The sequence below is a fragment of the Ctenopharyngodon idella genome, chromosome 7 (assembly GCF_019924925.1).
Source record: "Ctenopharyngodon idella isolate HZGC_01 chromosome 7, HZGC01, whole genome shotgun sequence".
Taxonomy (NCBI): domain Eukaryota; kingdom Metazoa; phylum Chordata; class Actinopteri; order Cypriniformes; family Xenocyprididae; genus Ctenopharyngodon; species Ctenopharyngodon idella.
In genome coordinates this window covers 9,169,493-9,194,648 of record NC_067226.1, presented here as the reverse complement: position 1 = coordinate 9,194,648, position 25,156 = coordinate 9,169,493, and the positions used below count along the sequence as shown (strand labels likewise).

General features: G+C 37.6%; 1 protein-coding gene across 41 annotated transcripts in view; it reads left to right on the top strand.

Annotated features, from left to right (window-relative positions):
• Positions 1 to 25,156, top strand: part of madd (MAP-kinase activating death domain) — a 63,397-nt gene that overhangs the window by 9,257 nt on the left and 28,984 nt on the right. For 21 of the 41 annotated variants that reach the window (XM_051898437.1, XM_051898446.1, XM_051898441.1 and 18 more), the window contains exons 2-15: positions 5,475 to 5,686; positions 7,009 to 7,286; positions 8,218 to 8,551; positions 13,714 to 14,023; positions 18,006 to 18,137; positions 18,220 to 18,333; positions 18,450 to 18,530; positions 22,053 to 22,225; positions 22,615 to 22,850; positions 23,204 to 23,363; positions 23,871 to 23,974; positions 24,118 to 24,314; positions 24,402 to 24,655; positions 24,760 to 24,899. In XM_051898437.1, the coding sequence (XP_051754397.1) occupies positions 5,628 to 5,686; positions 7,009 to 7,286; positions 8,218 to 8,551; positions 13,714 to 14,023; positions 18,006 to 18,137; positions 18,220 to 18,333; positions 18,450 to 18,530; positions 22,053 to 22,225; positions 22,615 to 22,850; positions 23,204 to 23,363; positions 23,871 to 23,974; positions 24,118 to 24,314; positions 24,402 to 24,655; positions 24,760 to 24,899 (2,572 nt within the window). In that variant the 5' untranslated portion in view covers positions 5,475 to 5,627. Of the gene's footprint in view, positions 1 to 5,474; positions 5,687 to 7,008; positions 7,287 to 8,217; positions 8,552 to 13,713; positions 14,024 to 18,005; positions 18,138 to 18,219; positions 18,334 to 18,449; positions 18,531 to 20,597; positions 20,655 to 22,052; positions 22,226 to 22,614; positions 22,851 to 23,203; positions 23,364 to 23,870; positions 23,975 to 24,117; positions 24,315 to 24,401; positions 24,656 to 24,759; positions 24,900 to 25,156 lie in introns of all 41 variants that reach the window. The other 20 variants (XM_051898426.1, XM_051898421.1, XM_051898432.1 and 17 more) reach the window with 2 other exon arrangements.

Here is a 25,156-nt window from a genome sequence, read left to right as displayed (position 1 = left end):
GTAAGTATTCAGATTCCGTAGTATTCCTCTGGTAAAGTACAAATGTCCCTAAAAATAAAAGAAGTACAATTACTCATATACTTTACACCCCTGTCCTACTTTAAATGTCTGTTTTTAGGCATCTCATAGCTCCTAGAAGCCTCTGCTGCAAGTGCAAGTGATTCATGTTGGGTCAGTTGTGAGAGCTGTGATTTTAGAAAAGAACAACACGGAGGTCCTGGTGTCAGATGAGCCGGTTGATGCTTAGAGGAAGAAATCAAGGCGTTATTGATGTCTTAGTCACAAAACTATCTATCTTCTATCCTCCCTTCCACCTCTTCTTCCTCTCTGAGCTGTTGGATAATGACGTAGGAAGAGCAGAAAGTGCCACTTCAGCAGAAAGAAGAGGCTACTAATCACAGTGTGAACCCTTCTGCTCCTCTCACACCAAAGATTAATACATCATATTGGACAAGTCCAAACTTGCTGACTGGACTAGTCATTTAAAAGCAGTTTGATTCAAGGTTCAAGATAAATTTATTTCTGTTCTATCTTGAATCTTGAATGTTCCAGAGGATGTGGCTAAGTGTAATACGTTGTGAGGTAGTCTTGCAGAGGATAGTATTTTCCTTCATGTTTTGAGGAAAACATATTTAAATAATTCTTAGAAATTAGGTTTGACATGATTATTGCAGTCAAAACTTTATTATATGCTTATAGAAATCGTATGCCTTGAATTGTTCACCCTTGAACAATAAATACATAACCTGCATTAACTGTGACCAGCCACAACAGAGAAAATTTATTTAGTTAGTTAGTGGATACGTCATGTTAGTTTCTTTGCACATTTGCAGAGTCACATTGCAGAGCACCTCTGACATTTTCCTCTCTCTGTCTTTCTTTTAATAAACTCAAAATATATTTTGCAAATCTTGACAAATGAACTTGAAGCTCTACTATAGAGTGAGTACCTGCTCAGTGTTGACCCCGATGAGATGCTGCTGAATGCAGAAGTCCTTGTTTTGTAAGCTGTAGGCAGTTTCATAATATTGCATAACACCATCACTTCTATGAAGGGTTCTGCTTTTAGGCCACATGATTTTTATTTAAAGGGCACCCACCTATTATGCTTTTCTGTTTTACCTTTCATTTTAAACCTCCTCACCTGTAAACTTAAAGGTAACCCCTAATTGAGATTTAAATCAGAGTTTAAAGCAGGGATGGCTAATGTCAGTCCTGCAGAGTTCAGCTCCAACCCTAATCAAACACATCTGAACAAGCTAATCAAGGTCTGAAGGGCTGCTAGAAAGCAGAGATTGTATTATTATAGGGAGATGAGAGGGTCTGTATCTCTTACCATTGGAGAAAGCGTTACGTGTAGCATCTGCCTGCAATACCGGAGGCTGCATTTTCAGGACTGCAGGTCTAGGACCCTAGCAATGATTTAGTTGTTTAATTGATTAGATTAAATTTAATTTATATATTGTACTAACCAACCCCTAGCCCTAAACCTACCCGTTGGTAATGCTACTGATTAAATGTAATTGATATATTGTCCTAACCAACCCCTAGCCCTAAACCTACCCATTGGTAACACTGTTTAAATTTTTAAACTAGATGGCGCTGTCACAAAAACTAGGGTCCTAGAAATGCAGTCCTGAGACTGCTGCAGGTCCTAAAAGTGCAGCCTCAGGTATAGAGTACCTCAGGGATGACGTGTTTTTGTAGTCAAAACCTGGAAATGAGTTAGCATTTTAGAACTTCCGGTTCCATCGCCCTAAAGTCTATGGGTTTTTTGAATGGGTTTTTGCTAAATCGCCTGAAATAAGGTCTGTGGTTAACAAAGCCTCAAAATATTTTCACGTTTTGATCTATGACATAAAACACACCAGTTATAACCCGCTTGTGATTTTTTTTATTTTTTTTTTTTTACCTTTATTGTGTCTTAAAAACGGCAGTTGCTAACAAATTGCTAAAAGGGACTACTTCCTTTGGTGGGGACTTTAGACATCATCATGACAAACAGGACATTTGGACAGCATTTCTCATGAAAAAGTGGATAAGTATTCATACACAGCGCAGATCATAATCAGCGAGCATGTTTTTAAATAAAGTTGTTTTTTAAATAAAGTTTGAGGAAGCTTGGTGGTGATGATGTTGATCCGCGACTATGGTGTGCTGTAGTCCGTTTATAGCTTACTGTTAGCTGTTTATATCTATTCTTATATCATTATCTTGATAGACAAAACGTGTAAGTGTCATAACCCTTTGTTAAACACAGAGCTTATTTTTTGCAATTTTCCAAAAGTCTATGGGAAAAATGCATAGGCTTTCAATCGAGGGAACCAGTGCGCCGCTAACTTCCGGGTTGGCCTACAAAAACACGTCATCTCTGAGGTACTCTATTGCAGGCAGATAATATTGAGCGTAACGGCTAACTTGGATCACGTGTGTCACCTCTCAGCCTATCGTGTAATGGCAGTGATGTCAGTGCCCGCCGTTCAAAGTTTTATGACAGGCGGTTACAGTTTACGTTAATCAGTTTCTTGTGGATTAGCGCGCTGGTCTTGTGAATAAATGTTCTATATTTGGTGTTATATCGCTAGTAAACGTACAGTAAGACTGCATTGTTTGTGGAATGTGCTATACTGAGCGGAAAAAAAAAAAAAAAAAAAGAGTACAAATATCTCTATTAGCTGCAAAGTTCACTGCAAGGCACATTAAACCACATTATTAAATACTATGATAATGCCGTAAATGAGTCCTACCTGTCGCAGCATTCCCTATTCTGCCTTCTCTTATAAAATAACCTTTTTATCATAGTAAAATCTACATATTGTTCCCAACAAACGCATTGTTTAGCGTAAAACATGTTGAAGATTAGCAGTCAGGTAGTTGATTCATTAAATGATAAGCTGTTTCCTCACAAAAGCAGTTTATTCTGTGTAGTGAAGCCTCTTTTCCATTGACATCCATTAAAAAAAAAACAGGTTCTGGTCTCCTTTCCTGTGTACTGGCAGCCGCAGCGTTAGCATTAGCCGTTAGCCATTAGGCTGGTGAGTTTTTATCAGGGTTGGAGCTAAACTCTGCAGTACTGTGGCACACCAGGACCGACGTTCTCCACACGTTATCCACCCCTGGTTTAAATAATAGAGCAATAGGATTAAAGTTAATCTATCTTAAATATAAATTAAAACCAGGATCTAAATGGTGGTTTAAATGTAAGCCTGCTTATGTTTAAACAATTTTTAAGTTTGGTGCAACAGAATTATTAGATAAACCTTCATTTAATCTATTTTTAAGCTTAATCCTTATTGGTGCAACCCACCCAGAGTGTTTCAGGCAGAGGGTTAAAATAGGCACTGCATCAATGTATAGTATGCAAAAAATGTTTTTTGTTTTTTTTACTTTAAATCATTTAAATTCTAGCACATCCCAAAATATAAAATTCTGAACTTTTAAATGAGCATAATATAGGCTCATTAATTCTGAGCTATGGTGTCAAGAAATTATCTCAAAAATTAAGCTTCTGAAGCAAAGGTAAAACAGTTGTTTGTCAGATGTAGGGTGCAGGTGTCTGTGTGTGTGTGTGTGTGTGTGTGTGTGTGTGTGTGTGTGTGTGTGTGTGTGTGTGCGCGTGTGTGTGTGCGCGTGTGTGTGTGTGTGCGTGTGTGCCCGCGCGCGCGTGTGTGTGTGTGTGTGTGTGTGTGTGTGTGTGTGCGTGTGTGTGTGAGAGAGAGCGTGATGGAGAACTCTCTTTAGTGCAGAGTATCCAGAACTTCAGATAAAGCACTGACCCACTTCTAGGTCAGTACAGAAAAAACACAGACACTGCAGTAAGACAGAAGCATCTGCTTCTGAAACGGCATCTGGCTTTCATATTATTTCGTAATTATTGTTCTGTTTACGACCTTTCACAAGAGTGTCTTAATGTTTGCTTTAGTTAACAAAGTACACTGAACCAGAAACACGTCCTGCTTGAGTAAATTGCATGTTGATATAGACAATACATCTATTTTATTGACTTTTTTAACAGGTTTACTGAACAACAGTGATGTTAGTTGAAATTATATCATCCAAACCATTCTAGCCGGATATTGTGCAAGGTCTGTTTCTCTTGGATGAAATCTGAGCTTGCTTTCGTTTGTATTTACATTGAGGCACATGCTCAAGCGTATGTGCACTAACACATGAGGAACGCAAATGGCAAATCCATGTGGTGAGGACACAGCTGGGCTCCAGTCCCTTTAGCTTATTAGAATGTGTGTTTGTGTGAACTGTATTTACATTTGCTGCTGAGCCTCAGGTCAAGATGTGTTAGAGAAGGCTGCAGAGGCTTGGCTTGTAGTGTGCTATGGTTTGACTGTATAGATTGCTGTCAGTAATATTTAAATGGTACTGCCGGACACAAAAGAGTTTTGGAATAAAAATGGTATTTTGAGGTAGTGATTTACCAAAATGTTGGTAAATATTTGTCTGAAACAGCAAAAAAAAAAAAAAAAAAAGGTTTGAGGTAAAATAGTTTTGGAAGGCCGTAGTCATTGACTGAAACAGTGATGTTTAATTAGCACTCATCTGACCAAACAGTGAATATTTTGTGCAAACAACATGGATAAGCTACAAAATTATGCTGAAGTAGCAATATGTAAAATATGTTTCTGAAGAACTTGACTATGACTTGCTAATTTCGGTGTAAAAGAAATTGTCTGTTGGGGCATGTTTTTCGTTTTCTTTTAAAGGTGTTGTAAGTGATGTTAGTCCTTTCTGGAACTACTGCCAGACTACTGCATTACGAAATTCGGCCTTTTCAGGATATCATTGTAACGTTAAGCAAGAAAAACAAATAAAACCACAGAAAACTATATATGAAGCTGAAATTGCTGCTTAACATGAATGATCCACTATTAAAGGGTTAGTTCACCCCAAAATGAAAATAATGTCTTTTATTACTCACCCTCATGTCACATGAACTGTTTTAAATATGTCTTTAGTACCTTTCTGGATCTTGAGAGCTCTCACTGAGCCATCGGATTCCATCAAAAATATCTTAATTTGTGTTCTGAAGATGAATGAAGGTCTTATGGGTGTAGAACGACATGAGGGTGAGTAATAAATGACATAATTTTCATTTTTGGGAGAACTAACTCTTTAACACGAATATAACACACTTTATTCTTTCCCTGTGACATGCAAAATGATTGATTGACAGCCAGAAATCAGCTCAGAGTCTACAAAGAATCTGACTGTGACTTGTCATTTTTTTTCTTTCGGTTTATAAAGCCTAGGGCTGTCACAGAGACAGTCTGTGATATTTCAGGACACCTACTTCAGTGATACTGTCAGGAAATGGGGATCTTTTCTGAGTACCGATCCATAAAAAAATATTATTTACAGCACCTTTAAGCTTTGCAGCAGTGCAGAAGGCTTAGTTTCACTGCAGAGCAGTTGTTGTGTGATGGACTACTTCTATAATGTTTGCTGTTACTCTTCTCCAGACCCCATTCCTGCACAACACAGACCGCAATGATTGGACGGTGCCTACCACGATTGTCCAACTGCTAGTTCTACTGCACCTGATTGGACGACTGCCTGCCTGAGAGCTGATCTTTGCTACAGTTGCCATGACTTAGAACACTCCTGATACAGAGATGGAGAAAAAGAAACCGTGTCCCCGCCTCCTGGACTACCTGGTGGTAGTTGGAGCCAGGTAAGGAAGATTGTTCAGTGGTGTGTGGGTGTGTTTGTGTGTGCTTCTATAGGTGCTTAAGTAAACTGCAGAAGAACTGAATCACAGGTGAACTGATTGTGTGTTTTGTTAGTACATGGCCTGTGCAGGTGTGTTCCAGGTGCCCGGCCTCAACTGTACACTGTCAGTTAATGTTAAATGTGGTTGTATGTTATTGTGATTTGGTGTAGTTTTGACAGCAGGTCACAATATGATGAATCAGGAGCCTGGGAATGTTACTACAGTTTAAAATAACTGTTTTCTTTTTGAAAATATTATAAAATGTAATTTATTTCTGTGATGGCAAAGCTGAATTTTCAGCAGCCATTACTCCAGTCTTCAGTGTCAAATGATCCTACGGAAATACTTTAATTGAGCTTTGGGTTCATGCCTAAAAGGTTAAAAACACAGAAATATGTCAAAATGCCCAGCTTGGTGAGTATTTACTTAAACACCGTCGGTTATGTATGAGCGAACATAAACGGTTGGGAAATGGTCGCATGTGTATCAGTATATTGGTCCTGTGCAGTTGGTCTTAAATTGACAGCAGCCTAATATTACTTCTGCTGTCTGAGTCATTAATTTTAATAAAAAAAAAAAAAAAAAGAATTAGTAGATTAAGTAGGTGTAATCTATATTTAATTTATCTACAGTGAAGACTATGCATTGTTGTTTTATGTTTGATTACTTTCTGTTGTTAAAAACTGTTTTTATTTTTATTACTTATTTCACAGGAATGCTATATTTAAGCTAAGCTGTTCTTAATCACCTCTAAGTGGTTAAGTCACCTCTATATTGCTCATGTTGCTTGCCAGTAAATAGTTGTCAATTCTTGATATTTTCTCATCTCTTAATTATTTTTAAACTTAAAAATACATCGTTGTTGAGAATAGTATTAATTTTGGTGATTCTATTGGCCAATACTGCTTCCAGTGATCAGTAATCGGCCCCAAAAAACCTGATTGGAGCACCCTTAATTATCAATGTTGAAAACATTTGTACTGCTAAATGTTTCTGTTGAACCTGTGATACTTTTTTTAGAATTCTTTGATGAATAGAAAGTTCAAAAGAACACAGTTTTTAAATAGAAATCTTTTGTAATAATGTAAAAGTCTTTACTGTCACTTTTGATCAATTTAATGCATCTTTGCTAAATGAAAGTATTCATTTCTTAAAATCTTACTGACCCAAACTTTTGGATGGCAGTGTATATATAGCAATAAAAGAACAAGCACTGGGGCTTAGAAAAGCCAGAGATCTGTCTTCCTGTCTCTCACTTCAGTCTTTTCCCCTTTCCTAATCAGGCAACCCAGCAGCGATAGTGTAGCACAAACACCTCAGCTGCTGAGGCGCTATCCGCTGGAGGACCACAATGACTTTCCTCTGCCCCCTGACGTTGTCTTCTTCTGCCAGCCTGAGGGCTGCCTAAGCATCCGTCAGCGCAGAGTTAGCCTCCGCGACGACACTTCTTTTGTCTTCGCTCTCACCGACAAAGACTCGGGCATCACCCGCTATGGAATCTGTCTCAACTTTTACCGCTCTTTCCAGAAGGGCCACCACCGCCCACGAGCTGAAGGAAAAGGTCAGAGGTTATAGCAGTTCTTTGAGGCGTAACCATTTTATCATCTTAAAGGGTTAGTTCACCCAAAAATGAAATTTCTGTCATCAGTACTCACCCTCATGTCGTTCTACAACCGTAAGACCTTCGTTCATCTTTGGAACACAAATTAAGATATTTTTGATAAAATCCAATGGCTCAGTGAGGCCTCCATTGACAACAAGGTAATTTACACTTTCAAACGCCCAGAAAGGTACTAAAGATATATTTAAAACAGTTCATGTGACTGAATGTTGAACATTCATGTTGAACAGTGGTTCAACCTTAATGTTATGAAGTGATGAGAATACTTTTTGTGTGCCAAAAAAAATCTATATCAGCAATATCTAGTGATGGCCAATTTCAAAACACTGCTTCATGAAGCTTCGAAACTTTATGAATCTTTTGTTTCAAATCAGTGGTTCGGAGCACCAAAGTCACGTGATTTCAGTAAACAAGGCTTCGTTACGTCATAAGTGTTGCGAAATTTCAATGGTTCACATGACAAAACACAGATTCGAAACAAAAGATTCATAAAGCTTTGTATTACATTAAGGTTGAACCACTATAGTCACATTAACTGTTTTAAATATAACTTTTTAGTACCTTTCTGGGCATTTGAAAGTGTAAATTAACTTGCTGTCAATGGAGGCCTCACTGAGCCATCGGATTTCATCAAAAATATCTTAACTTGTGTTCCGAAGATGAACGAAGGATTTACGGGTGTGGAACGACATGAGGGTGAGTAATTAATGACAGTATTTTAATTTTTGGGTGAACTAACCCTTTAATTCAACTGATTAGTGTCCTGGTTTTGGCAACTAACCATTTGTAACCCATCTTGAACATCACATATGGCTGTAAGGGTGCAGTCACTACAATTAAAAAAAAAAAAAAAAAATTTTTCTTTACACAGGAGAAAAGGCTCCTCATACAGACTCTGCAGTGGAGGCCACAGAGAAATCTGACCCCTCCTCATTGACTCTTCCAGGGGAATCTACAGTGCCCCCTCCAGGAGATGGAGCTTTGCCGCCAGGCGAGTCGGGCAGCGTTGGAAAGTCTCCACGATCCAAACGCAGTGGCCGACTGGCACCACAGAACCGGAACAGCACGTTAATGTCTCTGTGTATTCTGAGCCACTACCCTTTCTTTTCTACATTCAGAGAGTGTCTGTACATCCTCAAGCGCATGGTGGACTGCTGTAGCCAGCGGCTCAACCAGAGACCTGGTGCTGCCAAGTCCACACAGCGGTGAGAACAGACTTCTTCTTTATTCTTTTCTGTGGATTGTGTACTTATGTAACTTTACCCTGAGATTCAGCAAGATAACACTTGAGCACAGAATCGACACCTAATGACCGCAGTGTTTTGTAATATCTTACAGTAAATGTGTGAGTGTTAAATTGTGTGGTGCTGCCAGAAGATGCTATCACCTCATCACAGCTGCCAATATTCTGCCTCTCAAATCCTGTTACTATCTGCCTTCCATTTTTGTTTACTCTTTTTGAGTTAGTTCACACAAAAAATGAGATTCTAGTGATGCAATGAAATTAAAATTCTGGTCCCACTGGATCAAAATCTGAAACACTTTATCAGTTTTATTTCTGTTTTAATATGAGTAGACAATAAAAGAATTCAAATTTGTTGGGCGTGTATTACCTCGTTAAATACCTTCTGCCAGGAATGCCATAAGGGCTCTATGTTGTTAGATCTTGTATAGTGTCGTGACTGATTAGAACGATGAGTAACAAGGTGCTGAAGATTTTATAAAAGGAAATCACAAGTGAAAGGATGTGTGACATCCTTATGACTCCGAGAGAGGGACGAGTGAGAGGAAGGGAGCGTGAAGATGAGTGTAGATGTGACGGGGGCTGGGTTGTATGAAGGAGAGAGGAGCTGGTTTTTTCCTCCTGAAGGGTTATGCAAGCGGCCTTGCCGCGTGGTTCTCCACACATGAGTGGTTTTAACAAGATCTCATTTACATTTCACAGTGGTAACAGTAACTAAATCCTTGAGTGTCTATTGGTAAACAATCTGCACGATAGCACTCTGCTGCAGATCAATAAGCATTGAGTAGAAGGATTTTTATCTCTGTGATTTCCTCAGCAAAGTCTATTCTTGAGTAACCTAGCAACCACATCCACCATGAGCCACAGTCGCGCTTGCAGGCCTCAATTTGTTTGCAGTTGAATTGTCCTGCCAAACCCCTTTTATTTGCTTGCAAGTGTGGAGAATAAATTAACCAATATAGCAGCCTGTGTTCAGATGTGAAGTTCATATATTCAATGTAGATGCAGTGTTTTCTTTTTCTTGCTCATTCAGATGAATTTTGATCATCTGCATTTCAAATTGAAATGTTAATTGAGCATTCAGTCTTTAATTTAAAAAGTTTTGCAAATAAAGTTATGAATGGAAAAACATCTGAGATGAGATGAAAACTCCAGTCATATGAGAAGCTGTTTTATTATACACTGGGTAGAGTCACATTATCTTGGATATGTCAAGATCACATGACTCACTTTTTCAGAAACCCTCAGTTATTGGACACTTCTGCTTGTGGATTTAATTATTCACGGCTGACTGGAAATGGAGCATCTCTACAATGGCATCTGTAACTTCTGCTTTTGCCTGATGCTATATTTACTTTACTAAGTAATAGTCCATAGTTAATGGTAGTTTGTGTTTGTCAATAATCATACTATAAAGACCCATTCACACCAAGGACAATAACTATACATATTTAATAATCATTCTAATTATATAAGAATAGGGGAGTCCATATCACATCTGTAACAATAATGACATAGAGGAACAATATATTTGTAATCCCTTTCAGAAAGTTTTTCTTCCTAGCTGACAGCCAGTCAGAATCCACCCAGCATTGTTGTACATTATCATTATAGTTGTGATCTAGTGTGAATGTGCCTTAAAATGTATTAATGCACCAATAACCATCTTCACTGTATGTATTATGAATGTAGTTTTTTTTTTTTTTTTGTGGTTTTTCTTTGATGGAGTCTTAAAAGTACTGATAGAATCAGATTCCTCCTGTGTTTAAGTTCGTGACACACCAAGCTGACGGTCGGCCAATGTCTGTCTGGGCTAGATTTTGCGGTGTGTTCCACTCATCGGCTGCCTGTTGAATTGGGGTTGAGGCTGTCGGTTAGATGATTAGCTGTTCAGTTGAGTAGCGAATAAAAATGAAAGTAATGAAAGCAAGCAAAGATGGCACAGACAGAAGGCTGCTCTATACAATATTTTCATAACAACATGAGCCGCCTAGAATGAAGAAACTGAAACAACATGATTGATATTCAAAATGGTAAGCAAGCGCTGCTTTGTTTATGGTTTGTATATTTTGTTTTCGGTTTCCCTTTTTGAATGACGAATATAGACTATTGAGACCTGCTGATATAGACAGTTATTTCCATACACAGTGGTGAAGAACATGTGTTGGTTGGCAGTCGGCTGTAGTCTGTGCTGTGTGTTCAAGCACAGCTTTTTCGGCCCAGACACAGCCAACGCGAGGCGAAAACACAGTCGGCTTTTGTCGCCGCTAGTTCTTTGACATCAGCTTGGTGTGTCACAGCCTTTAGACTAATTTCAATTATGAAAACAGACATCAAGCATGAATCTGTTTGTTTATAAAATGAATCAAAGCTAGCTTTTAAGCTGTTGGAAACATTAGCGCATAATCGTTCTCTTGCCAGTCATAATCAGCCAACAGTTTGGCTAATGGACTACATTACTTGGTGAAAGCTTAGTTTATTCTTGCATTGTGCATAAGTACACCATAATTTATTGTTTTAATCAGAGTGCCTACCTACTTGGCAGTCTCAAACATATGACCTTATTTCACATTACAGTGAAAATTTCAAATAGAAATGACTCAGACAGTATCAAGAGTTTACTTTACTGTGTGTAGATGTGCTCTTAGTGACTTTGCAGTGAGTGTGTCTTTAAAAGCCATTTCTGACTCAGTCATCGTGTTCTCTCAGTACTGCAGTGACCTTGGCTTTACCCACGTTTGTAGCTTTTCAGTATGCACGACTCAACCTTGTAATGACAAAACACACCATGCGTCATACTGTTCTTAAATGGGCTACTCTGTGTGAGAATAACCATATGCCAGTCCAATGGCCTAATCAACAAACCAGAAATCAGTTTTAACATTATCAGCACACTTAAACCACTAAAGTAACTCAGGTTCACTGTTGTTGTTCTCTGTTAATGAAACGCAGGAAACCTGCAGTTATGGAAAACCAGGGAATTTTAACATTTTAATGTCCAGGCCTGGAAAAGTCTGAATTTCATATATGTGAATATACTCAACTGTTTAGAATTTTGAGGTCAATAAGATTTTTTTTTTTTTTCAACTTTTATTTAGCAAGGAAGGACACATTAAATTGATCAAAAGAGCCAGTAAATACTAATAGTTTTCTTTTGAACTATTCATCAAAGAATCCTGAAAAAAATGCATCAGGTTTTCTACAAAAATATTAAGCAGCACAATGGTTTTCAACATTTATAATAGTAAGAAATGTTACTTGAGCACCAAATCAGCATATTAGAATGATTTCTGAAGCATCATTCTAGAAGAAATAAGAAAATTCACAATTTGCCATCACAGGAATAAATTGCGTTTTGAAATAATTGTAGTAATATTTCACATTATTACTGTTTTACTGTACATATTTTTAATCAAATAAATGCAGCGTTGTTGATGTCTTTCAAAAACATTTGTAAAAAAAAATCTTACTGGCCCCCAAACTTGTAAATGGTAATGTATGTTTCTATTTATGCCCAGTTCTAAAATATTTAATTGGGGAGATTTTTGCCCTTTTTTAAATGCAGAACTGTGGTTGGCTAAAGAGTCAATACTGATTAGCATTCATGTCCCTAAACAGGCCTGTCTTAATATGCGACTATGCAGCAACACCATAGATTAATAAAGACGTCTCAGTGGTTTTGACATTGCAAATTGACAGTAGAGAGAAAAAGATAAAGACAAGTAGAGTGCGAGAGAACAAAACATGTTAAGAGTGTGTGGAGCTGGTGGAGACAGGCTGTGTGACAGATTGAGGCCACTGACTGTTCTCAGAGAGCAGCTGTGAGAAGTGGGAGTTCTCGGATGAACCAATTATGACTTACTGCAGTACCTCCACTCAGCCCACACAATCATAGTCTGGCCTGTCTGGATCTTTAGAAGAAGACACTGTGTTATGTAGGCCTAAATGATGGACCTGAAAAGCCTTGACAAACTAAAACCTTTATTTCAAGCAAAAAGAAAATCATATCTGCTGGTCTCCAGTGGTAATTGAAAGTTATTCTAATGCAGTGGTTCTCGGCTTTTTTGACCCGAAGGCCCCCGTTTTTTCCAATGCAATATTCAAGATGTAAACTGAAATAGGACTTGTTTACATCTTAGTTTTAGCATTTAGGTTAGAGTTAGATTATTTTAATATATTAATATTTATACATTTTAAATACTTTTAAGTCAACATGTTGGCCCCCTTGGAAGTTGATGAGGCCCCCTAGTGGCCCCAGCCCACTGGTTGAGAGCCACTGCTCTATTGCAAGAAAACGTAATGATATTAATGACATTATTCAAACCCCTCTTTGCATGGTGCGCTTCTAAACTTTTGGAGGGCACTGTACACATTTTTGAAAACCCATAAGTGCACTGTTTTGAAAAATCAAACTTGACACAAAACACCTAGAAAACCCCAATTAATTTTCCATGTACTTTCTTCTCTGTGGTGAATGTATCTGTTGTGTTCCATTTGTAACAACAACAAAGCGAGTTTGCGCAATCACATCATCAGCTTTTTCATCTGACTGTCATCTTACAACCGGAGTTCCAGTCTGGAGATATTCACCTCTGAGAAGAAAGCATACTTTTTTGAGTTTTCTGGGTGTCATTGTTTGTGTAGTTTTTTTATTCATCTTGATTTATAAATTGTGTGTTTTTGCTTGTGTGTTTGTATTTGCTTTAGGATTGAAAATATATGATGAGGCAAACAGTAAAGTGACCACTGTGTGTATGTTATGGCGTAATCTAGCGCTTGTTGAACTGTGTGCCTGATCACTGTAGTACCATCATTGTACTTAAAGTGATTAGTAGTTTAATCCTGAACTGCAGATGCCAGCTGCCACTGTTTTTGTGCTATTTCTGTCCTCCAGACACTAGAATAGACCACTGAATGAAGACAATGCCTTAAAGTACCGGATAACCAATTAATGAACAACAAATGTTAAAAAATTCAGGAATGAAAAATGGAAACCTGTAGCAGTATAAATGAAAGGGGAAAAGAGCTTGTCATACTTATTCTTGGTTGTACTTTTGAACCCGAACTCTGATCCTAATAGAAAAATTTACACGTGTATGTGTGGTTTTTTTTTTTCTCCCCCAGGGACACAATGTGGCGTGTGTTCACAGGCGCTCTCTCCGTTGAGGAAAAGGAGAAGGGCAGTCAGGTGCTACAGGACCTGAGGGAAATCGAGTCCTGGATATATCGGCTGTTGCACTCCCCAGTGCCTGTCGCCGGTCAGCGACGTGTTGATGTGGAAGTGCTGCCCCACGATCTGCAGCCTGCACTGACATTTGCCCTTCCAGACCCGTCCCGCTTCAGCATTGTAGACTTTCCTCTCCATCTACCCCTGGAGCTGCTGGGAGTCGATGCTTGTCTGCAGGTCCTGGCCTGCATTCTGCTGGAACACAAGGTATGGATGGCAAAGGAACACAACCAACTCTATCAGATGGCGTAGGCCCATAGATTACCATATTTGTGTGCTATTTACATGGTACTCTAAAGGTGCGTCCCAATTCGCGACTATTCTATGTCGGTTTGTAGTACAAATAGTGCAAGTAGTGTGTTCACACTGAAAATTCCAAAAAGAAAAAGTGCACTTTAAATACACAAATGATGCACTTATTTGACTGAAAAAACGAAGTGTGGAATGTTGGACACTTCATGCACTCGGCTGTCGCAGTTTTATTTACATAGAGGAGGGGGAGGGGCTATCAGACTCTGATGTTGAATGAAAAATGTATAGTGCATCATTTGGGACACAACTTAAATGTGTCAGAGAACATAGTAGCACCATGTTCTGTTTCCATTTTATAAAATTTAATATAAAATGTTAATATTGACCATTTATTATATCACATCTTGTTATCATAGCGTGAAAATGATTAGCCAAATCATACTAAATGGGAGTATGTGAACAAAAGGCTGAGTTTTGCCATTGATTTATTCTACACCACTTTAAAATGACATTAAAACCGAGCATGTATTTCTAACAGGTAAAATGCGCATAAAAGGTCAAATACTTGACATCCAATCAAATAACTTTTGGGATCAAAACTGACTGCATCCACACAATCACCATATGATATGTTGCGTACAGTGCCTTAGCAAATCGCCCTACATTACTGTCATTCTTGATGAAAACTAGCATGATGAACAAATATAGACATAGACTGTGCATAGAGATCGATTTAAGACTCAAACTCTCTTCAATACAAAAACACCCTGTGTGAGTTCTTGTTTGTAATGTTGATAATATATTATACGAGCAAGAATGCAATTTTTCCCAAATATCCACACAATTGTAAATGTAACATTGATTTTATACAACAGTTCAATAAACAAAAGGGTAATATTAAGTGATGTACATTTTAAACACAGTATTGTCGGTATTGTTTGAAATAATAGTTCCAAAAGTAAGCAACAGCAGTTTTCAACACACAGTAGTGTTTCGTGAAGGAATCTACATCTTTGAACGAATCGTGAGAGTCAATGATTCAATGACCCTTGCATAAATAAATAAAAACCTCCACTTGCTTAGTTACTGAATAAATGACTCGATGACTCACTCACTAAGACAGTGACTTACCACCACCTACTGGTGGTTTCAGTTTAATATTTAAAAGAGTCACTTCTTTTTTACAATCAGTGCATATTTCTCTATTAAACATTTTTTATTTAAAACGTTATTTATTTTATAAAGGTAAAAATGCACTGGAAATCAGTCATTTTAAGGGGGCAAATTTTGTGCCTTAATGGAAAAGGTGACTGCAGTCTTAAGTGGAAGAGAGGGGGTACGCAGAAGGATGTTAAATGCCTTGGGGTACGCTACTCTAAAAAGTTTGGGAATCACTGCTATACACAATGCTGGTATATATAATATATATATATATATATACACACTACCAGTCAAAAGTTTGGAAACATTACTATTTTTAATGTTTTTGAACAAAGTTTCTTATGCTCATTAAGGCTGCATTTATTTCATAATAAATACAGAAAAAACAATAATATTGTGAAATATTATTACAATTTAAAATTATGGTTTTCTATTTTAATATACTTTAAAATATCATTTATTTCTGTAATGCAAAGCTGAATTGTCAGCATCATTACTCCAGTCTTCAGTGTCACATGATCCTTCAGAAATCATTGTAATATGCTGATTTATTATCAATGTTGGAAACAGTTGTGCTGCTTAATATTATTTTATAACCTGTGATACTTTTTCAGGATTCTTTGATGAATAAAAAGTAAAAAAAAAAAAAAAAAAAAAAAAAAAATCAGCATTTATTTAAAATAGAAATCTTTTGTAACAATATACACTACCGTTTAATAGTTTGGGGTCAGTAATTTTTTTTTTCTTTCTTTTTTTTTGAAAGAAATTACTTTTAAAGAACTTTTATTCAGCAAGGATGTGTTAAATTGATAAAAAGTGATAGTAAAGATTTATATTGTTAGAAAAGATTTATATTTTGAATAAATGCTGTTCTTTTTAACCTTTTATTCATCAATGAATCCTGAAAAAAGTATCACAGTTTCCAAAAAAATATTAAGCAACACAACTGTTTTCAACATTGATAATAACTGAGTATCAAATCATCACATTACAATGATTGCTGAAGGATCATGTGACACTGAAGACTGGAGTAATGATGCTGAAAATTCAGCTTTGCATCACAGAAATAAATTATATTTTAAAGTATATTAAAATAGAAAACCATAATTAAAATTGTAATAATATTTCACAATATTATTGTTTTTTCTGTATTTATTATGAAATAAATGCAGCCTTAATGAGCATAAGAGACATAGTAATGTTTCCAAACTTTTGACTGGTAGTGTATATATATATATAATATACTCAATATAATTCACTTGTAGCATTTTTAAAATGTATTTTTATTAATTATTTTTATTTAAATTAATTAAAAATTTGTATGATTATGACTTATGATATTGACTTGAATTTTCATAGTGCATCGCTATTTTAATCTCAAATTGTGTAGTTCTGAATTCTCTTCTGACTCTGAGCTTGTTGTATTTTGGCACCTAATGTCTCACAAATATCCTTTAAGTTTTGTGTTTAAATTGATAGTTGTGCATAGTGAGAAGTAGGGCTGTGTATTGCCAAGAATCTGGCGATACGATACGTATTACGATACAGGGGTTACGATACAATATATTGTGATATATTGCGATACTGTAAGAAAGCTGATATATTGTTGGGTTTTTTTTAGAAAAAGGATGTAATTTTAGAAAAAAGTCATAAAGAACACACCACCATATATAAAGCCTTACAAACAACTTTATTTTATTTAATCAATACAGTATCATTTGCATTTATATCACAATCACTATTTTGTGAAATCTAAGGGAAAATAGTAGTGACTGCAGGATTCTTTGTGTATATGTTTTAAAGGTTCACAGTATAGCAGTTTTTAATTTCTAAACTATTTAACAACTAGTGCATAGTCCATTTCATGACTGAATATCTGTTTGTTTTATATTTAATACTGTAAAGCTGCTTGCTTTAAAGCAGTCTAATGTATAAAGTGCTATTTAAATAAACGTGCCTTCACTGAAGTGCTGAACAGAGCTGTTTTAAACATATCCACATCGCTATGATCAGATGCTTTCTTTATGCTGTCACCGCTGTCATTTTTTGTTTTGCGTTTATTTTGTTACTGAGAGGAAAACGTGCAGTACATACTACATATTCTATCGAACGCCTCATCAGCAGCGCGGATGGCATCGGCAGATTCAATGAGTTTCCCGAGTTTTGGATTATATAACATGGTCTATTTTGCAAACAACTGACTCTTGTCGATCTCCTTTAGTGGGTCTTTATTTGAAGCCAAATGAGTCAACACTTAAGCTCTGTATGCCGCGGGAGCGGAATAATTCTATCGTCTTTTGAGCTGGGTTTGCTAATGCTAACACTATTGATGCACCTCGCGCTTCTCATGGCTACGCGTCACTTTACGTTCTGAGATAACATCTAGCGGTTGGGTTTTATACAGTCTGTGGTTTAAACCGAACACAAACCCACGAATATTGGATGTAAATAAATAAATAAATATCGATACAGTGTTTTTGAGAATTGATACAGTATCTCCAAACATAATATCGCGATATTCATGTGTATCGATATTTTCTTACACTCCTAGTGAGAAGTATCAATGTAAAAGAGCATTGGACAGGCTGATGCTTGAGAGGAAGCAACAGCTATTATGTAAGGCAGCTTTTGAAATATACACTATTGCTGTGTCATGGATTAGGTTAATGGTTGTCTGTAGATCTGCTGTTTCAGATGGATCTAGTCTAGCATTTTGTCTATGTGGGTCACACTGATAGTAACAAGGAGACTTACTCCCACCCTCTGCTGTCTGTAGGTGGTACTGCAGTCCCGAGATTATAACGCCCTCTCAATGAGCGTCATGGCGTTTGTTTCAATGATTTACCCTCTCGAGTACATGTTTCCTGTCATTCCACTGTTACCCACCTGCATGGCCTCCGCAGAACAGGTAACACATCTTTTTTGTGCAGTTGGTGTATAAGCAATGAAGCTCTCCTTATATCTGTCATACCCATCCCTTTTCTTTCTAGCTCCTGCTAGCACCCACTCCATATGTCATTGGTGTGCCTGCCAGTTTCTTCCTGTACAAGACTGATTTTAAGATGCCTGATGACGTTTGGTTAGTGGATCTGGACTGTAACAAGGTATATCATCTATTTAAACTATCTGCAACTACCCAGACAGGGGTTTGTGGATTCTAACATGTTGTAAATTGTGTATATAGCGGTCTTATATAGGTTGTATATCTTTAACCCTGTAGGTCAATGCACCAAGCAACGCAGAATTGCTCCCTCCCCTTCCTGAACCCGAGGCCTCTGAGCTGAAGAAACACTTGAAGCAGGTAAATGAACCAGATGTTCTCATCTCTCTCAAAGGAGCCCTACCATTAACTGTGAGTCTGAAGTGAGCAATAACTGGATTCTAGAAGCAATGCATTGCATAGTAATTATACTGTCATCTAACAGTCGTTGTAATCATGGCTAATTAAAATAGTGCAGTTAAACCAAAGAGAAGGCTGACAGTGCAAAGATATTTGTAAACTATCTTTTGAAGCCAAATGCAGACCGAAAATTAGACATTTTCTGATGTTCCTAAAGTTTGTTTACTAATTTATATTTTAATTGATTACTTATGTATTGTAATGATTTTATATTCTCCCCCTTTTTTGTTCCAGCTCTTGGAGGTAATAAGTTTTGAGTTTCCCCATCTTTAGACTCGAAAATCGTTTTAGTTTTCTCGCTTAACCCTTTACAATCCCACATAGATCCTTATCTAGAGCTTCTGACCTGATTCTGGGCACATCTGAGCTTAATCAAACCCCATTAACATTTCACTGTGTTGTCATCAATCATTGTCATACACTGTCCTTCCTCATGTCTCTTTAATAGAGATCCATTTAATTTGACCACAATCTGTTGTCTTTGTGTTTGTTAGTCAGCAGCAGAATTTCTCAGCCAAATTGATTTTACCGTTTTGTTTCATCTTGCATCAAACATAATTATCATGCTGTCATTGTAATAACTCAAGCCAAAATAGTCAATACACTGAGTCATCAGTTGTGTCTCACAGATGAGTGAGTCATGACTCTTCGTTCGCCATTATGAATCACCACTTATCAGTCCTCATCTTCAGATCATGATTGTTTTGAAACCTGATTTAGATTGAAGGTAATCTTTTTAGATGTAGACAATAAGGTAGTGCCCTGTCATTCATTTAAAAACACGCAGTGGTTCAAGAACTCCATGAGCCAGTAGGGAAACTTATGTTTTTCTCGTCACTGTCATTCGGTGCTATTTCTCACTCAATTGAGCTTCAGATTTCAGGAAAATTTTTATGTAACATCCTCTTTTCACTTTAATACACGTTTAATACACGGTGGTTGACATCACCAAATAGAATATCCTGTTTCACTTTTTGTTCATTGAAAATCCTGTTTCACTCCTAAAAAGTATCACATTAATGAAGTAAAATAGGTTGAGAATGGCATTTTATCTTGACTAAAGGTCTTTGCACACTGAGTCTGAAATTTTCGCACGTTAAAAAATAAATTCGACCTCACGTTGTCAATCATGTTTACACACTGCCTCCGAAACTTTTGTCTGTCATAAAAAATGTAAAATTTCTGCGTTTTCTGTGTTTTTCGCATCCGTAGCAAGCATTTTGATAGGTGTTTTAACAATTCACAGCCACCGTACAGGCGAACGCCAAAATCCAGAATGGCGTCTGACAAGTTAATCCACTTTGTCTCCCAGCACAAAGCACTGTATGACAAACAAAGTGCGGAATACATATATATATTGGTTGTCTTCTTTTTAATATGTGGCTCCAGTATCATTAGCAAAGCATCAAGCTGAGCCACTGACATCCTGAAGTAAACTTTGAATCGCTTAGGATAATCCCGCAGCTCCTTGCTAATGAGGTGGAACTCCCCTTCCTCTCTAGGCAATCTCAGGATTAGATGGACCCAATATTTCCACTTTCTTTTTCTCTTTTTAAGAGAACAAAATCCTCCTCACTGCTTGAAGACTCCATTTTGTATTGTTTTGTGATTTTTTTTTTTTTTTTTTTTTTTTTTTTTTTTTTAATTTAATATCGGACTGTCGGATGGTTTCTACAAGTTTTGTACACATTCTACAATGACAAATTTGTGTGAGATCTGCTTCCCTTTCCACCTCATAACCCACTGGTTTTCTTCGGATTGGTGTTTTTTTTTTATTTCCTGTGTGCTGTGCACTCATACTATCCAGTTCATGGTGTGTTGTGTCCTCAATTTTTCTCTGTTTGTCTCTCTTTGTTTTTTCTCCTTCCTTAAATTATCTCCGCTCACTTTTGGTCACATGATTTCCTAATCTTTCTCAGTGACAGGTAGTCATGTGACATTGCCTCCATGTTTTCTTGTGTCCTTCAGTGTCTGGTAAGGTTGACTGTGATCACCCAAAAGCAGATCTTCGCCTCTGATTCCAAGGTTCACAAATCTTTGCATTTTGAATGTGCACGGAAAAATAACTCCTGTCTCTCCCTCCCGTCATCAGCACCCATAGACCTACGCAGACACTCTCTGTAACCTTAACAAATATTGAAGTCATACAGATACTTCTTTATTCCACACCCTTTGAATAAACACACTCAGAAGCGCACACACTTGTGACTCTGTTTGCCTCCATAGCCTCTAACTCTCTGCACTCTTCCTCCCATTCTCTCTGTGTGATGAAGGTCTTACAGAAGCCCCCTGTTTCTCATAGCACTATGTTTGGCTTGAGCATGTTCCAATGCAACTTCTCATTTACATTATGCTCATTAACCCAAAGCAAAAAAAGAAATCATTGTAAGCAGCAGGAGCAGATGATGCGATTGGTTTGGTAGTGTGGCGGCCAAATGGCGTGGCAAACGCAGGGTCTGATGGAATGCCAGCTGAGAGGCATTGAGTGAGCAATGGCAGAATTCCCAGAGTGCTTTGTTAATGGCTCTATGTGATGACCGCACCCTTCCCTCTAACATTTTAACTATTAAATTAAATCTTTGATGCAGCACGGTCGGTTCAGGCAATAGCTTTCTCTCTCATCCCTTTGTAACATTTTCAGAATTTCAGAAAGGATTAGTTCACCCAAAAATGAAAGTTCTGTCATCAGTTATTCACTCTCATGTTTTTGCAAACCTATAAGACTTCCGTTCGTCTTTGAAAGACGAATTAAGACATTATTATTGAAATCTGAGAGATTTCTGTCCCTCCATTGATTCCACCAAAACCTTGACGCTTCAAAAAGTTCATATAGACATTGTAAAAGTAATCCATATGAATATTCAGAAGAACGGTTGCTTTATATGATGAATAGATTTAGGCTTTTACTCACATTTAAACATATAAACAAAGCACATACATAGAGCACATCAAATATGATAAACCATAGCTCAAGCGTGCTTGTTTGACATGCAAGAACCAATGAGTTTTGTTCTTGTGTGTCATGCAAGCACATTTGAGCTTTTGTAAGAATTAGTGAGGTTCGTTTTTATGTGTTAAGCACCATATTTGATGTGCTCTATGTATGTGCGTGTATGTGATATTAAAAGACACTTTTTGGAAGTGTGTAAATGATGACAGAATTTACATTTTTATCCCTTTAATCTAATTTTGCTCAGTCTTATTTAAATAAAAACATTGATTTTGGTTTCACCTTTGCCATTTAGAAGGTTTGTAGACAGAAGTTAATAAATGTAGGCCTGCAATGTGAGACATGATTGCCTGAGGCGATAGTGCTCTTGCTTCAGTCTTCCCTGTCAGGATTCATTGTTAAATTGATCTCTCCTGTATCCATCTTCCTCCTCCACTTCTCTCTATCGCTCTGTCATCAATTCCTCCGTGCAGGCTCTGGCTAGCATGAGTCTAAACACGCAGCCTATTCTGAATCTGGAGAAGTTTCAGGATGGACAGGAGTTGTCTTTGTTGCCCCCTGGTCGTGACAAAGCCTCACCCTCCTCCACTGAGTTCAACCCACTCATCTACGGCAATGATGTGGACTCAGTTGATGTTGCCACAAGGTATGAATTATTGTATGCTGTATTTAACGTGATGGGATTGGCCATTAATTTTAGTGCAATTTGAGGTACCAAATGGATCTAAAAAAATGATTTTTTTCCTAACATATAAAAATGCCTAAAAGCCACAACATTTGTTTGTAGACTTTCGTATATTTCTGAACAGTCAGTGGGTCTCATTCACTGTTTGCGAGCTTGAATTTGTGTGTGATATCTGTATATAAATGTTTTCACTAACAAATTATGATAATTATGAAATTAACATTAACAAAGATTAATAAATGCTGTAGAGGTGGAGTTCATTATTAGATCATGTTAACTAATGTAATTAACTAATGAACCTTATTGTAAAGTGTTACCGAAATGTTTTATTATTTTGGTTTTGCCATTAGGGTGGCGATGGTTAGATTCTTCAACTCTCCAAACGTGCTACAAGGATTCCAGATGCACACACGCACTCTGCGCCTCTTCCCCCGCCCTGTGGTGGCGTTCCAGGCCACGTCTTTCCTAGCCTCTCGACCACGACGGAATGGATTCACCGAAAAGCTCTCCCACACCCAGGCAGTGGAGTACTATGGAGAGTGGGCTCTCAACCCCACCAACCTGGCTTTCCAAAGGATTCATAACAGTAAGAGATATACCTGATCCTTCATCCTTAAGCTGCCTTTTCGTTGACCTCAGATTTGACTGTCACAGTTTGCCCTCTAGTGGCAATGTTAGTCAGTATAAATTCCCTACTTCCCTACTCTGGAGAAGTAACAGATGTTTATGATAAAGTTAGAAATTATTGATGATTCTCACCTTTGCAAAACTAAAATAAGATCTCACATCTGCAGAGGGTGACAAGTCTATTGTCTGATGTTTGTCCTAAGCAGTGTAAAGGCAGCTTTAAGCTTACCTGCATGTACAGTTTCACTGTAAAGACTGTCCATTATGTGTTTCCCAGCTTCTGTGTAGTCAGTATTATTGTGTGTATTTCAGATGTGTACGACCCTTCTCTAATAGGCGATAAGCCTAAGTGGTATGCACACCAGTTACAGCCAGTATTCTACCGTGTGTACGACGGAAACTCTCGTTTGGCGGAGGCGTTGAGTGGACCCCTGCAGGATGAGACCAATGATTCAGACCCAACAGATGACAGGTAAACATTTAATGCTTGTCTGTGAGTTTTTGTGAACATGCAGCTTTATACTCATTTACAGAAACTCATAGACAAATGCTATTTATTCCTTTTTACATTTACATATACATACACTACTGTTCAAAAGTTTGGGGTTAGTAGGTTTGAATTAGAAATTAATACTTTTGTTCATCAAGGGTGTATTTAAATTGATCAAAAATAACAGTGCAGACTGTAGTAATACTGAAGTAATGATGCTGAAAGTCCAGCTTGCCATCACAGGAATTACATTTTAAAATAAAAAATTAGTTATTTTAAACTATAATAATAATAATTCACAATATTACAGTTTTTACTGTATTTTTGATCAAATAAATGCAGCTTTGGTGAGCTTCTATCAAAAGCATTAAAAACCGAACTTAAACTTTTAAACGATAATGTATATTTCCATAAATACATTTTTGTGTTCAAAATGTTTTTTTACTATTTTAAATTGTATTTATTTGTTATTATTTACTATTATTTCAGTGGTAGTGACAGTGATGCATATGATGACTCCAGCTCTTCCTACTCATCTCTTGGAGATTTTGTGAATGAGATGATCAAAGGGGACATACAGGGGGACACACCAAGTTAGTGTCTTCATTTTTAGTCTCTTTTCTAACCAGAGTATCTTCTTCTTATCTTATCTTATTTATCACTCTAAATAGATAAATCTTGATTAAACTCAAAACTATTGAAGTTCAGCTTCATAATTGTTATATTTGCTTTTTAGATATTGACCCCCTGACCCATGCTGCACTGGGAGATGCAAATGAGGTAGAGATCCATGACTTCCAGGAATATAAGGGGGACAGCGGTGACCCAGAGCCAGAAGGTCCCCTAGAGGCAGCGGACAGCCAGCCGCTGCGGTCCAGCTCCAGCACCACGGCCAGTTCCAGCCCCAGTACAGTAATACAGGGAGTCAACCATGTCAGTGCTTAAACTACATGTGTTATCTGAATCTAGAGCAAAGCCTCATGTGGCGTGATCCTAAAGTGTGTGTGTTTCTTGGTGCAGGAGCAGAAGGAACCTATTGAGGTGGAGGCGACAACAAGTGTGGCCCTCCAGAACTCTGTCCCAGGATTGGGTGCTCAACCTTTTACAAGACCTGCCCTTGATCCGGTGCCTGTTGACCCAGGCAATAAGAAGCAAGAGTATGATAATCCCTATTTTGAGCCCCAGTACGGCTTCCCTACAGAAGAGGATGCAGAAGCAGATGAGCAGGAGGAGAGTTACACACCACGATTCAGCCAGAATCTTAATGGCAACAAGTATGTACTCTGTTAATAGTCCTACACAAACACACAGAATCTATATCTCAACTGCACAGACCAGCACTCAACGTCCTCTCCCTAAATTGTATATGTGTGTTTAGGCCATCACGTCCATTGAGACCCAGCAGTCTGAAGCTTCCGGGTGAATCTGACGGGGAGGGAGACTCCAGAAATAGCTCTCCGAACTCCACCATCTCCAACAATAGCAACGATGGCTTCGGGGGACTCATGTCCTTCGCCAGTGAGTGGCCAGCTTAACATAACCTCTATTCATTCCTAAGTAGCTCATGCTTGAAAACACAAATGAACATAAATGAAGATTTCTGACAGATTTGCTTAGTAATATGAGCCTTCTTTCAAAAACATGAAAACATCTTTCCAATCCCAGACCTTTGAACAGTAGTGTATATTAATGTTTATAAATAAGAGAATCTTCAGTAGCATATTAGCATTTACTGAGGACTAACTAGGACACTAGACAAAATTTCTGCTATTTTG